Source organism: Suncus etruscus, chromosome 1 (genome assembly GCF_024139225.1).
Source record: "Suncus etruscus isolate mSunEtr1 chromosome 1, mSunEtr1.pri.cur, whole genome shotgun sequence".
NCBI lineage: Eukaryota > Metazoa > Chordata > Mammalia > Eulipotyphla > Soricidae > Suncus > Suncus etruscus.
In genome coordinates, this window is record NC_064848.1 from 82,325,383 (window position 1) to 82,340,814 (window position 15,432).

At 37.8% G+C, this 15,432-nt stretch overlaps 1 protein-coding gene and 1 long non-coding RNA gene across 2 annotated transcripts in view; both read left to right on the forward strand.

Annotated features, from left to right (window-relative positions):
* The window catches only part of LOC126024807 (paralemmin-2), a 327,444-nt gene extending 321,195 nt beyond the window's left edge, over nt 1–6,249 (forward strand). The window contains exon 7 of the mRNA XM_049785259.1: nt 4,396–6,249. Coding sequence (XP_049641216.1) covers nt 4,396–5,135 — 740 coding nt within the window. The 3' untranslated portion in view covers nt 5,136–6,249. The remainder of the gene's footprint in view (nt 1–4,395) is intronic.
* Nucleotides 6,250–8,071: 1,822 nt separating this feature from the next.
* Nucleotides 8,072–10,631, forward strand: LOC126024823 (uncharacterized). The gene is made up of 2 exons (XR_007500927.1): nt 8,072–8,173; nt 8,390–10,631. It is a non-coding gene; the product is annotated as an uncharacterized LOC126024823 (long non-coding RNA).
* The last annotated feature ends 4,801 nt before the right edge of the window (nt 10,632–15,432 follow it).

The window sequence follows — 15,432 nt, forward strand, 5'->3', positions numbered from 1 at the left end:
AGTAAGCATACTAAGAAGAAAGGGTTAAAATTTTTCAGTCAAGTTTTCACAAAAAATCTTCAGACCTAAACACCAAACCCAAAGTCAACGACAACAGAATTAATACCCAACCTACCCAAACTACCACAAGCTATACACAAAGGGGATCTGTTACACTAGCAGTCCAATGGGCAAAGTGGGGAGGTATGGAAATATTGGAAATACTGGAAACGGGTAGAGGGAAGACAACAATGGTGGAGGGAATGGCCCTAATTCACTGTCACTATGTACCTTAAATATAACTGAAATATTTGTTATATATATATATAAAGAAGACAATTTAGACATGGGAAGATGAAGCAATGCTCAGGAAAGAAAGGAAAAGTGATCTTGTCCTTGATGGGTGAGTTATAGTTGGATATTTATAAATTCTAAAGGACATCCAGATCAAGGGAATGGAACCTTATCAGAAGCAAGAAATATTTAGATGCAGAATGCTGTTATAGAATCAGGCTTCATAAGGAGTGACAGAACATGTTTTTAGTATTAGGCCACACCCATCAGTGCTCAGGAGACCATATAGGGAACTGGAGATTGAATCCAGGTAGGATGCGTTCAATCAAGTGCTCTGCCTTCTATACTCTTCTGTACTTCTTCTGTACTCCCCAAATATGTTTTAAAATTAGATATCCATGGGCCCAGAGAGATAGCACAGCGGCGTTTGCCTTGCAAGCATCCGATCCAGGACCAAAGGTGGTTGTTTCGAATCCTGGTGTCCCATATGGTCCCCTGTGCCTGCCAGGAGCTATTTCTGAGCAGACAGCCAGGAGTAACCCCTGAGCACTACCGGGTGTGCCCCCCCCAAAAAAAAAATTAGATATCCATAACAGTTGATATTATAGGGACCTGAGCTTAATAGAGATATGCAATAGTTCTTTGGAGACTGCTGGTAGAAAGAAGATAACGAATTCACAAAAGAATGTTAGATGTCCTGAGAATGCTAAACAACTTTCTATGGCTAAAGTATAAGGGATTTAGAGATGCTATAAAATCTGGAGGGCCAGAGAGATAGCATGGAGGTAAGGCATTTGCCTTGCATGCAGAAGGACGGTGGTTCGAATCCCGGCATCCCATATGATCCCCGGAGCCTGCCAGGAGCGATTTCTGAGCATAGAGCCAGGAGTAGCCCTGAGCACTGCCGGGTGTGACCCAAAAACCAAAAAAATAAAAATAAAAAAACAAGTCCGGAGAACACAGATTGCCAAGATTCCAAAGGGAATTCTATGCTGAACTATATAGTATTTGGCAGCCTGTTCTGGTGTTTCTTTGCTTTAAATTTGGCTTTATATAAACAAAAGTAACTAAAAGAACTTGTAAGGTAATTCTAAGCATGGTGGAGTATAGACTAGCTGAGATTAGACATTTTTTCTTAAATGGCAAAATGCTAACTATTTGAGACTTCATGGTCTTTGTCGTGTATTCTTTTCCTTCCTTTTTGCTTCCTTTTTTCCTTTTCTTCCTTTTTTCTTTCCATCCTTCTTTTCTTCCTCTTTTTCTGTCTTCCTTTCTCTTTTTCTCTTCCTTTCTTCCTCTCTTCTTGCCTTCCTTCTTTCTTCTTTCTTTCCTTCCTTTCTTTATTTCCTTCCTTCCTTCCTTCCTTTCTTTATTTCCTTCCTTCCTTCCTTCCTTTCTTTCTTTCTTTCTTTCTTTCTTTCTTTCTTTCTTTCTTTCTTTCTTCCTTTTTCTCTTTCTCTTTTCTTTCTTTCTCTTTCTTTCTTTCTTTCTTTCTTTCTTTCTTTCTTTCTTTCTTTCTTTCTTTCTTTCTTTCTTTCTTTCTTTCTTTCTTTCTTTCTTTCTTTCTTTCTTTCTTTCTTTCTTTCTTTCTTTCTTTCTTTCTTTCTTTCTTTCTTTCTTTCTTTCTTTCTTTCTTTCTTTTCCCTCTCCCTTACTGCCTTCATTTTTTCCTCCCTTCCTTTAAAAGCAAAAGCCAGTCTTGTTCCTCTAGTCATACAAAAACAAGCTTCATCTACCTTTGTTCTTCTGGATGAAAGAAAATAGAAGAGACAGGGAAAAATAATAACCAACTTATGCAGAGAACAGAAGAGAAACCAGTCAAAGACAGGGATGACTGGTCATGGTAAGAAGATACAAAAGATAGATCTAAAATGGATTTAGTTACACTCAAAAGTATGTGGCTCTGAATAATTTTGGAGAAAGGAGAAACTGTATAATTCTGAGGACCAGAGTGTTAATGGTAGGGCATTTGCCGTGCACATGGCCAACCCACACCTGTGGCACCTCCTGCTCCCCTGAATCTTCCAGAGGGATCCTTCAGTGCAGAGTCAGGAGTAAACCCCAAGCACAACTGGATATAACCTAAAAGCAAAAAAAAAAAAAAAAAAAAAAAAAAAAAGTGTGTGTTTGAGTCTTCTCTCAAGAGACAGATCTAGTGCTGAAATTTTCTAGTAAGAAGTCTAAGGGGAATTTTGAGAGAAGATGTATTTTGTTTTACAGCTATTGGATTTGCTGTATATGAGTTGTCCAGGGAAAAGCTGTTTGGATGTAGTTGGTCCTTTAGTCTGAGGTCCGAATATCACCTATCCAGAAAGTGTACCCTACAGGAAACCACTGAAGTGATAGATTGGAAAGGATGTAGTGTCATATGAGTCTATAGCTCAGGAAAAATGTAGGTTTTAGAAACATCTTTCCTAAGGAACCTGGTAGTAGGATTTTGGGCAAGGTGAGAGAGCAGGAAGATAAAGTAGGAAATTCTTGCCATAATGTAGAGAAGATGAGGTAAGTGAGGCTGAGTGGTGGCAGTGGAACTTCGAGAGAAAAGCAGATGGAAATTCTTTTGGATGAGATTGGACTATAGGGGTGAAATCTTCGTCCATTTTCTTCTGAAATGGGGGTGTAGTCAAGTCCTCCTCAACCCACCCCACCAATGGATATCCCATCATCCCCTATCCACTACCACCATCTTCCAGGCAGAAAAATAGTCCAGCTCTGCCACTATGTTCCAGAAGAAAATAATAGTCACTAGTACTTCCCAGTAGCCTGATCCAGGCTGATACATCTGTGACCTTCTCTGAAAGGAGGGGACAGATTCCTCTTTCTGCATGAACTATAGTAGTCCCAAACCATCCAAAAACTCTATCAGAAAAGGCCCAGTTCCACAATTCAACCTTATAAATTTCCAAGTAATCTAATTTATTTTAGATTTATAAAACCTGGGCTGCTTGATACCTCAATATCTTATAGTGTCAACCTACTAATATCATAGGAAATCTGGTGGGAAAGTTGCATAGTAATCTACCCACCTCAGTAAGCCTAATCAAAAGCACAAAAGGCTCAATTAGCACCAAACCATATAGCCTAGTAAATTCTTAGACACTGATTTTAGTAATACCATGAGAGATATAACAATCATTTAAAATATACCTATATTGACCTAAGATTTGATAATTTCAGTTGCCTTTGTGTTATAACAAGCAATATGAAGTAAATTTGTTTGTGCCTGTATGGAGGCAGGCTATGGTGGTGGGTGGGTGACTAAGGACACTGATAAAGGGAAGTTAACACTGGTGATGAAATTGGTGTTTGAACATGTAATGCCTGAAATGACTGTATTATGAATAACTTGGTAAATTACAGTGTTATAATAAAAATAGAAAAAAATGAGGATACCAGATGGGAAAGCTAGTTTGGAGCATAATCCCAAGGACTTGGCACCGTGTACATGGAAGAAGAAAGAGCCTCTGTGATCATCCTCCTCAGATGCCAGTTGTTGGCTTACTTCTACATTATTTTGTTTCTGGGTCTTGTTTTAGAAACCTAGTTAACTTTTAAGTACTCACAAGGTATAAAAGGAGACCATTTTAATATTTATGAAGTGATATAAATTGATAGCACAATGGAGGTTAACAAAAATCTGTGTGCATTCTCCATTAACAGTGAAGAAAAATGAACAATTAAGGGTAGAAAGTTAAAAAAAAAAAAAGAAAAGAATTAAAAATTTGAAACTCTTAGAGGAAGCTACATCTCAACCAAGGGCTTTAAAATTGGATATGAGCCCAGGGTAAGCTTGAAATCAAGGCAAACCTGCATGTTGCCACCCTCCCTTAATTATACTGGGTCTAATCAGTCATTTGTGGTCTCTTTTAGCAAATCAACCTCAAAAGTCTAAGTTCCACTGAGATGTGGTCACTGTACCCCTGTCTTCCCTGTGCATCAGGCTGCTATGTTAAAATACATATATAACCACCTCTGTCCACAAATGCACCCACTCTAACACTCAAAATGCTTTGCAGTTAGACTAGCAAGGGCACAAAACCTTTTTTTGTCTGTTTGGCAATTAACCATTCACTGGCTTTTTTTGTTGTAACATGCACTTCCTTTCTCTTGTTTTCATTCAAGCTATATACGCCATGGAAATTAATGTGGAGAAAGACAAACAAACTGGAGAGACCAAGATTCTCTCTGCAACCACCATTGGCCCAGAGGGGGTCCATCAGAGAGGAGTCAAAGTCTGTGATGATGGTACCAAAGTAGTGTATGAGGTGCGTTCAGGAAGCACCATAGTAGAAAACGGAGTGCACAAACTAAGCACAAAGGATGTAGAAGAGCTTATTCAGAAGGCTGGAAAATCAAGTTTAAAAGCAGGGCACGTGTTAGAGAGGACTGTGATTACAGATGGACATCTCGGCCACCCTAAGGAACACATGCTCTGCAAAGAAGCCAAGTTAGAAATGGTACATAAGTCTAGGAAAGATCATTCTTCTGGGAACCCAGGGCAGCAGGTTCAAGCCCCCAGCACCAGAGGGCCAGAGGCAAACTTGGATCAGCCAGTCACCATGATTTTCATGGGTTACCAAAACATTGAGGATGAAGAGGAGACAAAAAAGGTGCTAGGCTATGATGAAACCATCAAGGCTGAATTGGTCCTCATTGATGAAGATGATGAAAAGTCATTGAGGGAGAAGACAGTGACGGATGTGTCCACGATCGATGGAAACGCAGCTGAGCTTGTGTCTGGACGGCCGGTCTCAGACACAACAGAGCCCTCATCCCCAGAAGGCAAGGAAGAGAGCCTGGCCACAGAGCCTGCCCCAGGTACCCAAAAGAAAAAGCGCTGTCAATGCTGTGTTGTCATGTGACCACTCTATCTTCCCTTTTCTTCTGGGCAGCCTCTGTGCACTCCACCACTTCTGTAGACCTCACTATACCACTAACTGCAATACTGTGAACTGGAAGCAAACACCTGCCTTGCCTTGCAGCTGGATTGCTTTGATTCCTTTTTCCCCCCTTTCATTTTTCTCCAGTTTCCTCACCCAAGAGACAGCGTGCATGTGTGTGCTTCATTCTTTCCAAGAACTTGCTCTTCTTCTAACCTTTCCCTGTGTCTTCAAGAGTGAATCAATTCCTTACTGCTCACTTGGAATGAACTCTTCATATCAGCCAATTATATAGTAGCCTTAATCCACCTGACTGGAACCGAACCCATTGGTACCAGGGCTTTCATTTTGTAGTGTGTTCTTAAAATGTAGTCATTCATCACCACGTCGCTGAGTTCTCACTTGCCTCTCTTGCTGTGGATTTTGCTTTTATATCTTGTGTGGCAAAATGCTGTTGGCTCCAGTTTGGTTGCTAGTGTAGCCAAAAGTGGACCTTACTTAGTCTGTCTAATCTAGGGTGATGCTTTTTGCTGCCTTACATAACCTTCCAGATTACAGTATTGTGCATCTATGGCTTATCTTCTGTTAAAACTGAAATGAACTTGATGTAAAAGAAAAGAACCCAATTCTTGTTGCAGCTGAAATTAGGGACTGACCCCATAACCTGCCAATCAGCAACTCTCTCTTTCTATGGCTTACCTAATGGATCCTTTATATAAGAATCACCATTTTACATTTTCTATGGACATGAAACAAACATTATTTTAAGCATCAGTAGTTGCCTCCAAATGTAAGCAAATCCATGAACCCTTGCTTCAACCTCTCAAAAATGTAAACTTTTATAGTTTCTTGGTCATGAATATTTTTGATCATGCTAATCTATTTCAACAAAGGGATCATTTTGAGGAATAACTCTGCAGTGACCCCATTTCTGTCTTTCTGACTAGTAGTGGTTGCTGCAATCTCCCTTCATTGTGGATGGTGCTGTATCTGAAGTAACTTCATCTTGTCTGCCTGATTTGATTACAGAGCCTTATATCTGGATTCTTTTCTTTCTGTTCCCCTGAAAAATAAAATTTCTCTCATAATATCACTATCTAGGCTTAGTTACCCCTTGAAATAAACTATCACAATTTTTTTAAATATCAGAAAGAATTTTAAAATTGGGGACATAGCTCAATGGTAGAGCTCTTGCCTTGCAGTTGTGAGGCCTTGAATTCGATCCCTGGATCTATAAAAATAGAAAGTTTACTATTATTCTCACTGCTTGGTTCTTACCTACACTTAATAGAACATTTAACAGTGTTCCTTATACTTTGAGAGATCCAGAATATCAAAAAATAGTTTTTACTAGGGCACAATAAATGACTCATTCAACAAATTCAAAGCATTATCCCCAAACAACCACAAATATAATAAAAACCAAAGGGAAGCCTTTTAGTAAAATAATATAATAAAAGATGAAGATGTATCATTTTAAGTTTCTCTAATAACAGATGTTTTTATTTACCCAAAAGTTTAGAGCATTGTTAAAACCATTCATCAAGTTATATTTGTTTCACAAAGCAGTTTTATAAAACATGCAACAAAACCTACTATATACAATAATTCTAACTTCTGTAGCAAGTGATGAGGGAAAAAAAGCATAATATAAGAGCATTTTGTCACAAAACTAACTAAACACTAGTTTTCTCAGTGCTAAATATGATTGCTAAAATTGTTATTTCCTGACTTGAAATTATAGTCACTGACATTTAAAAAGGGAAAAAAATCTTCTTTTTACAGATTTTCTTAAATAATTGTATTTTATTGAGTACAAAGTGAATCATTTTATCACCAACATGTAAACACTGAAGAGAAAAAATAAATGACTAAATTTCAATGATCTAAAATGATTCCATCTTAACCTAATTTTGAATCTCTGAGAGAATTATTTCTAAGCCTCAGGTTTCACCATGCAGCTGTAATTGAGTAAAATTGTTCTATTACCCAGAAATAACAACTGGTTCTGCTGTTTGTAACTCTTATGATTCTCAGTAATTGGTCATTTACTCATCATCTAAACATCAAATAAAGTGGTGTGACAAATAAAACTATTTACCTAGGAGAAGAAAAGTTTTCATATTTTGGACAATCTACTATTTTAATAACTAAGGGAAGAAGCAATCAAAAATACCATAGTCTATCTTTTCTTTAAGTTGAAAATTAAAACTCATCATGAATTTTTTTTATTTTACCTGCCCCTGGCTGGGCCTGGGCCAGCAGGGTGTCTCCCTCATCATGAATTATTAAAAACAAAGTTATTGAATGGAATGACAGACTTAGAACCCCTGGGCCTGCAGTTTGAGAAACAAAATCAGTCTCCCAGGTAGAGGATTTCTGAAAGTACCCCACACCCTCTCATAAGTGAAATTTTCCCTAACAAAAAACAGCTCTATTTCTTTCTCTATAGCAGTACTCCTAAGTCCTAAAACTGAGAATATACACCTATACTCATTCGTTATCATTATAACCATTGGAACACAATTAAATTAGACCTTGCTATACATTTACTATGAAAATTTCTCCTTTTATAGTTTTGAAGTAACATGTGTTGCCATTATTAAAGTGATTTGTGGCCTCAGTAAATTAAGGTATTTTGGAATATATTATATATGTCTGTATACACGTCTGTGTCTAAATACACAGTATTTAAATAGGTATCTAAATACAGTATCATTTTTCTAGTATATGGGATATTCATGTTCAATCAGCATATAAATGGGATGACACCTAGAGTCCCACCAACAGAAATAACAATAACTACCCTTCATAATAAAAATATAGAATTTTTCTTTCCTGCTGTCATTGGCATGCTTTCTAAAAACTTTACTATATATGTATGCATGCTAGCACATCCTTCAGAAATACAAGGTATTAAATATTATAAACAGACAAATAAGTGAATCAGTAATGAAGCTGCAAAACTATGGTCCTTTTTGAGTTAATGGTTAATTGGATTTGCTTTATTATTTTTTTTTGTTTTTTTGGGCCACACCCGTTTGATGCTCAGGGGTTACTACTGGCTAAGTGCTCAGAAATCGCCCCTGGCTTGGGGTGACCTTATGGGACGCCGGGGGATCTAACCGCGGTCCTTCCTTGGCTAGCACTTGCAAGGCAGACACCTTACCTCTAGCGCCACCTCACCGGCCCCGGATTTGCTTTAAAAGCAACTAATTGGTTCCCTTTTAAAAGAGAAGAAGCAAAAGAAGCTGTTTCAATTATTTATATGTAGAATTTCAATGACATTTTATGAAAGATCCTTTAATTATTAAAATGATAAAGTTTAAACCTTTTATATATTCTGAATAAAACTCTTCCCCCAGTTTTATTGAGGTATGGTTGACACACTGTATATAACTCTAAGATGTACAGCATAGAATAAGGACTTATATATATACATATATTGGGAGTGGAAAAATCTTAATTACTTATATAATCTTGACTTTTCTCTTCTCTCCCCCTTTAATATGCACTAGAAGAGACTAAGAGAAATTATTTTAGCATGTTCATCTTAAAATTATATTATTTCCCTAAATAAATAAACAAAAAATTTAGCTGATTCCAAAAGTGATTTGTCAGTATCCAGTAATGTTATTTAATATTGGGAATAGAGATAATAAGGGACAAGGGATTTCCCTTTCCATTAAATCTAAAACATGGTTTCCTTAAATTTCCAAACCAACATGAAATCATTCATTCTTTCCGGAAACTCATTTTCTGGAGATCCGTTGACTTGATTTTGCTTTGTAGTCCCACAGATTTTACTTTACTTTCTATGATAAATGTTTTCCTATATGCAAGTAGTATATTTCATTTTTATTAGAGCCATACATAAAAGGAGAAACAATAGAAATATAATCTTCTAAAATGTGGTCTCCTATCAACAGCAAAAAATTAAGGCCAAATATGAAAACAGCTTATTTGATTTACTTTGAGAGGTCAAAGGGCATGCTGATTGTGCCCATTTATTAAATATCAGTGGACTGATGGAAGCAAAAAAAAAAAAGAGAAAGAATATAGTGATAAAAGCAAAATCAATTCATTATACCAGTTATTTTTAAAAATGTGCAAATGAATCCTTGCCATATAAACACAAATGAGCATAGGTAAAAATAAGCACTGAAGTCATACTTAAAATTTAGTACCAAGACCATCTCTTTCCCTTGATCGACTGTAGTGTTTAACTCAACAAAGACCCATTCCTTTAGAAATACTTAGCTCCTGTGGTATGGATTTGTTTACAGTGAAGACACAAGCAAGCATTTTTGGTTGTATTTTTTGCATTATGCACATTCACGATTGAAACCACACATCCTCAATGTATTTGAGATCCAAGTTTCAAAAACCTTGTAAATATGCAATATTTTAGAAGCTCCTTGATGTATTAACCAAGGTCTGCAGAATGCCACTAATTAAAATATAATCAGAAAACTATCCTTTGTCCAACCAGGTAGGTATGGAGTTAGGGTGTATGTCTCAAAACACCTCCAAGTCATGAGCAAGATGGGCTCTTTGATATCTGCTGTCAGTTAGCTTTCCTCATACAGCTCTCTCTGGTTTTATCAGGAAAACTTTCCTGCATATTCTAAGGAAAAGAAAATCATTCTTCTAGGGAGCACAATGTAGTTATATGTCTATAGTTTCCTAGCTTTAACTAACTTCATAATAATATTGCCATTTAACCAAACCCCAAACGCTCTAAGAATGTAGGGAAGTATAGAATAAAGATTACAATCTAAAAGATCCAAAGGGCAATTGTACTGGGGAATCCTTAGACCAGTCTCTCTACCCTCATTTAATTTTTCTGTCTTATATAGTCCTCCACTTCCCTCTCTACTTAAGCCTAAGCTAAGGAGGCCAGAACTGTAGCACAAAAACTTGCTTTTAATATGAAAATGTAATGCGTAATTTTGGGGACCACAGACTTTCTGCATCAAAGATCTGGACAGCCTTAACTTTTGTATTAAAAAAAAAAATAACAAAAACCCACAAAACAATTTTTTCAGTGCTCTGTTTTACTAGCAGGAGAACACGGTTTCCTGGAACTAATGACTTTTTTATATTTTGTGACTCTTTTCTAAGTTTCTACAGAGTGAGGTGTGAATGGTCATCGTTTCCCCATATTTGCCTCTTAGTAGTCACGTGGGCTATTTTTTGCTAATCACTGCATTTTTATCAAAAGAAAAGTCTTCTCTCACAAACCATAAACTTCTCCCTAGACTTCAGGCAGTCCTTCTAGAGTGAAAGAACAGAAATACAGAAAGAAAAGATTTACAGGGTGGCTTTCTTTTTATTTTTCCTATGGTTAATGTACTGTATGGTATCTATGTTTACAGAATGTATCTGCCTTGTGATGTAAAACAAAATGAATGACAAAAAAAAAAAGTTCTGATGTGCCATTTGAAAGTTTGCCTTAGCATCACAGTTTATGTTCTTTTCTGTCCTTTATGAAAGAAAGAAAGAAAGAAAAAACAGGTTGTATTCTAAAGCTGTATTAGCACAACATTCTCTTCCCCACCCAGGCCAGCCCTTTTTAGAATGTATTTATCACTGGAGCCTTGAGGCAGAGCCTTGCAGGTGGGGGAACAAAAGTAGGTATGGCCTACACATGGCCTCAGTCCTTTTACCAACCAAACATATTAGTGTTTTCTCACCTCAACCTGCAATAATACTCTGACATTCCTGGGGTGGGCTGCTGACCTCCTGCAGTCCTGCCCATTGTGAGTGAAGTAAGCCTATGGGCACCCATCACGGTGCCTGAGAGCATATTTTTAGCACAATTGGCATGGTTTAAGAGAGCAAGAGACATGAACTCGAACAGTGGGATTGAGCCATAACCCAGGGGTGTGTCCGATCCATTATAGTCTAAGAATAACATAGTATGGGTGGGTATGAGGAGTGGTTTAAGAAACAGAATATTTTACATTTATGTATTTATAAGAAAATATTTTTATAATGTAATGTACATGCATTATGAAGTTTAAGTTTGAAAAAACACCCTGATTGACTAAATTATTTCCTCACTCCATAAAGGAAAACTTTCTGGTGGATTCTATAGCATTAACTCAAATGTTAAGGGGTCCAGGGGGACAGGAATAAAGGCCCTGTGACTACCTAGCCCTGCACTGCCAGTATTTCCAAACATACTTTCGTGGTAACATCAAGTTTTCTATACCTGTCATTAGATAAACCATGCATATGACTTGATGCTTTGTGGGCTTCACCTTTAATAATATTTAATGATCTCTTGAAAATATCTATCTTAAAATTAACTCAAGCCTGGAAATGATCCTAGTCCTGCTCTTTCACATATTTCAAGTTACTATATTTGAAGTTAATGGCTGACTCTGGTGCATTGAGTGATATCTGTGAAATGACGAATCAGATGCATTGGGACATCTTTAACGCATCAAACCAACCATATGGAATTTACTAGGTTTTATTTGCCTTGTAGATATCTGTGAAACTGCACCAAATTTTAAGGTTAAGGAGCAAGACTGGAAAGAATGGTCTTTTTCTACCCAAATGGGGGATTCTAGATCCTTAGAGTGCTTGGATTTCCCCCTCCAATTTCTAATCTGAGTTCCTATCCTATATTTCCTAAAGCTCTTCCCCATGTCCACCTTCTGTCTCACCCACCAAACAGGTTAAATATCCAGAATGGTTCTCTGCTCTGGTCAGACATGCCTCCCAGGCACAATCCTTTCTCAAGATTAGCCCCTTTTTATTTCCTTTTAAGACCAAGCTGCTGTTCCCTTGGAACAGGTCATCAACAATTGCTTATCTCATGGAAATTAAAATCTTCTGGTGCCCCTTATAAATTCACAAGCCCAGTTCCAAGCCCACTTACAAACTTTAGTCCCAGAAAAACAAGTTCTAAAAGGCAAGGACCATACAAGCAACTGATGGTGCTCATGAGCAGCTCACTGACTTCCTTGTTGCTAAGGAAACTGTTGAGTCTCTAGGCATTTGGGCTGGAGACAGCTAGTCACATGATTTGAGAATGGCAAGATTTGATGTGCAAAGATGCCCCACTCACTGCCCGATCTGAATTATTCTACCGTGCAGCTCTAACTCTGCTTGATACTCTATCCTGACAAGTGGAAAGAATATTTATTCTCCTTTCTGGGGCACTGGCGCATTCATTCCTCCTCTCGAGTTCCTGTCTGAGACTCGGAATTATCCAGGGGTTCTAGAAAATGTTGTGTCTGATGCAGCTTTTCCGTGAATGTAGGTTGTCAACGGACTGTTCAGCTTTAGCAGCTCACTGGGGTTGAGCAACAACTCTGTAAATATCCATTTGTGGTCAGTGGGGTGGGGTGGGATGGGGCCTGTTGTGCTTATTCTGAATTAGACTTGCTGGGCTAGCTGCTGTACTTTGTAACCTGAAGTGTACCTTGACTGTTCTGCTTCCTTCGGATGAAAAACAAAACAACCACCAATGTCAGAAATAACACTGCCAGCGACAGCCGATGCTGTACTTGTAGCTTCTCTCTGTTCCTCTGTACAGTATTAATAGACAATAAACTGCCTTTTCACTGCATCTACCTCTGTGTGTCTGTGCCCTGGTTCTTTTTCCCCTTCTCATCTGCCCTGATACTGTGTAGGGAGCACCTTCCAATACTCACTCAGACTGAAGGCTGACCTGGCACCCATCAAACTGGACAGTGCTACAGAATCACCCGGGGATTTGAATTAAGAACCTGGGAGCTTCTTTGCACCTCTGAAACTCTCGTTCAGCTTTCTGGGTAGAGCCTAGTAACTGCATTCTTAAACCATGCCTCCAGGTGAATCTAATATGTGCCATACCTGGCCTATCCATCACTTTGGACACTCCTCAGTGGGTATCCCCATGGCTTCACTGTTCTAGCTGGTTTCTACATTAACATATTCAATCTCCCAACATTTCCTTTCTCTTTCTTTAACAACCCCTTGCACATTTGTGATCCTGCCTGTCATCATTTTCTTTTTTTATTTCTTGTAAGCTCTCAACACAGCATTGATTCCATAGTGGATCAAACTCTGCCTGCCCCTTTGAATAAGTAGTAAACACTCATCTAGCTTAATGAGACTGAAGACATGTGAGGACTGGCTTGGTTCTCTTCCATACTGCTGGATTATTTTAGTCTGCAAATGTCCACATGGTAAATATTTTTTTTTGCTTTGTGGGCCAAAATTGATTTCTATCACAACTCAACTCTGCCCAATGGTGCTCTACACTCCATTTAGATGACTGTGATTTATTGCAATAGACTAGTTCTAGAAGCAGCCAACTGGCCAGAGTTGCCTCTAGGGCCTATAGTTTGTTGATTGTTGTGACTTGTTGTTTGTTGATGGTTGACCCCTTAGATATAGTACTGTAAGTATTGAGGGAAAACAATAGAAAATTATTGGAGCCATGAGGTATCAGAGGGGTCAGAATCTTATACTTTGCATGTGATGCTCCCCAGTAAATCTAAACTATATGCTCCTCCTCCACACCTAGCAGTATAGGGTGTAACCCTGGAGATAACCCAGTACCACTAAGATGGTCCAGCCTGGTTAGCCAAGTGATGCTAGGAGAAATCCTTCACCAAATGATGATGGTGCTGAAGCACAAACAATTGATTAGAAAAACCGATTGCATAAAAGAAAGAACAAAGGGCAAATGCAATACTGTCACAGAACAATGGCAGAAGTGTCAAAGAAAATTATTTTCTTTGAAAGCAAATGAGGCCAGTTGAAGAATTGTTTTAGGGAGGTGTTTGGGCACACAACCAGTAGTGTTCGAGGATTACTTTTGTCTTTGTGCTCAGGGATCAATTTTGGTGGATCTCAGGTGACCAAATGCAGTGCTAAGAGTTGAATTTGAGTTGACTGCGTGCAATTCAAGTGCCTTACCATCTGTGAAGAATTCTTATCTGTGTTTTATAGAAGATATTTTTGCTTTGTCATTATATATACATTATAACTTTGAAGATTGAAACCATTGTTTTATGTAGTCTGCTCAAATTTCCAACTTGGAATTAGATGAAAAATTTTAGTTTACAATGAGAAAAAAGTGTCTTTCTCTACAAAAGGCCTTCCCAAATGGAAAGATGGAATAAAAGAAGCTGATTTTTTCTCTTTTGTCACTGCTTTTGCATTATATTGAGCATATGAAATTGCCAGTTTTAAAATCAGTGATATTGAATATTAGCTGTTCCATAGAGTTAAATTAACATTTCTAATCCAGGGATTTTTTTTTCCATCATAAAGAACAAAAGAATCCTCTATGAACCCTGACTTAGGAGGAGGTATTTAAATGAGAAAATAGGATCCTTAAAAGTTTTGTATTACCAATGTGAAACTGAACGTCCCCATCTTATGGATGATTTCCAGTAATCATATATCAACCCCCTTGAGGAGGCATTTTTTTTATTCGTGGGGAAACTGAATTATTGAGATAGTAAGTATTTTGTCTATGATACCAGAGCTGAACATTGAAGTAGTAGAGACAAGTTTTGAATTCATCTCTCTTTTCTGTTCATTTGAAGGGGATTGTTGGCACTGACTGATAATTTGTCACACCACTGTCTCAAGCAAGTGATCTGTAATGACACCTCTCTCTGCAGAAAGGGAGGTGTCTCTGTAGCACTTCCTGCCTGAAGTACAGTGGACAGTGGGATCACCCAGGTCCTCTGATTCATTTATTTTGTTATGTTCGACAAATTCCCCTTCTTCATTCATAAAAAAAAAATGATTACAAATTTGCTTCTATTAACTCCAAAGCCTGGGAGTGATAGTCATGCTTTTAACAGCCAGAGCATAGCTTTGTTGTTCTTGGTGGCACTATTGCTGTTTTGTCACTTAGTTGATATGACAGCTTCTAGAAGAACAGTGCCCTCTGTCAGTGTGTGAGTGCCTGGATCAACCTTTTGCACCCCCAAGAGAATATACTGTTCCACAGAAGCCCAGTTCCTCTCCTACAGTCTTTCAAAAGGCATCAAATCAGTGACTTTTTAAACAACACAGAAAAGCAAACATTTACTAAGAAAAATTATAACTGCAAAATCTTAGAAATCTTAAAGTAATAAAATGTCTAGCTAGGGCCAGAGAAATACTACATTGGTTAGAGTGCATGTCTTGTATGCATGTATAATACTTTCAGAGCTTCATGATATGTTTCTTAGAAAAATATAGAGAGAAAAACAACAAAAACTGTATTCAGCAATTGAGTAGTTCTGCTAGCTTCATATTTCTTTTTTTTAGCTTCATT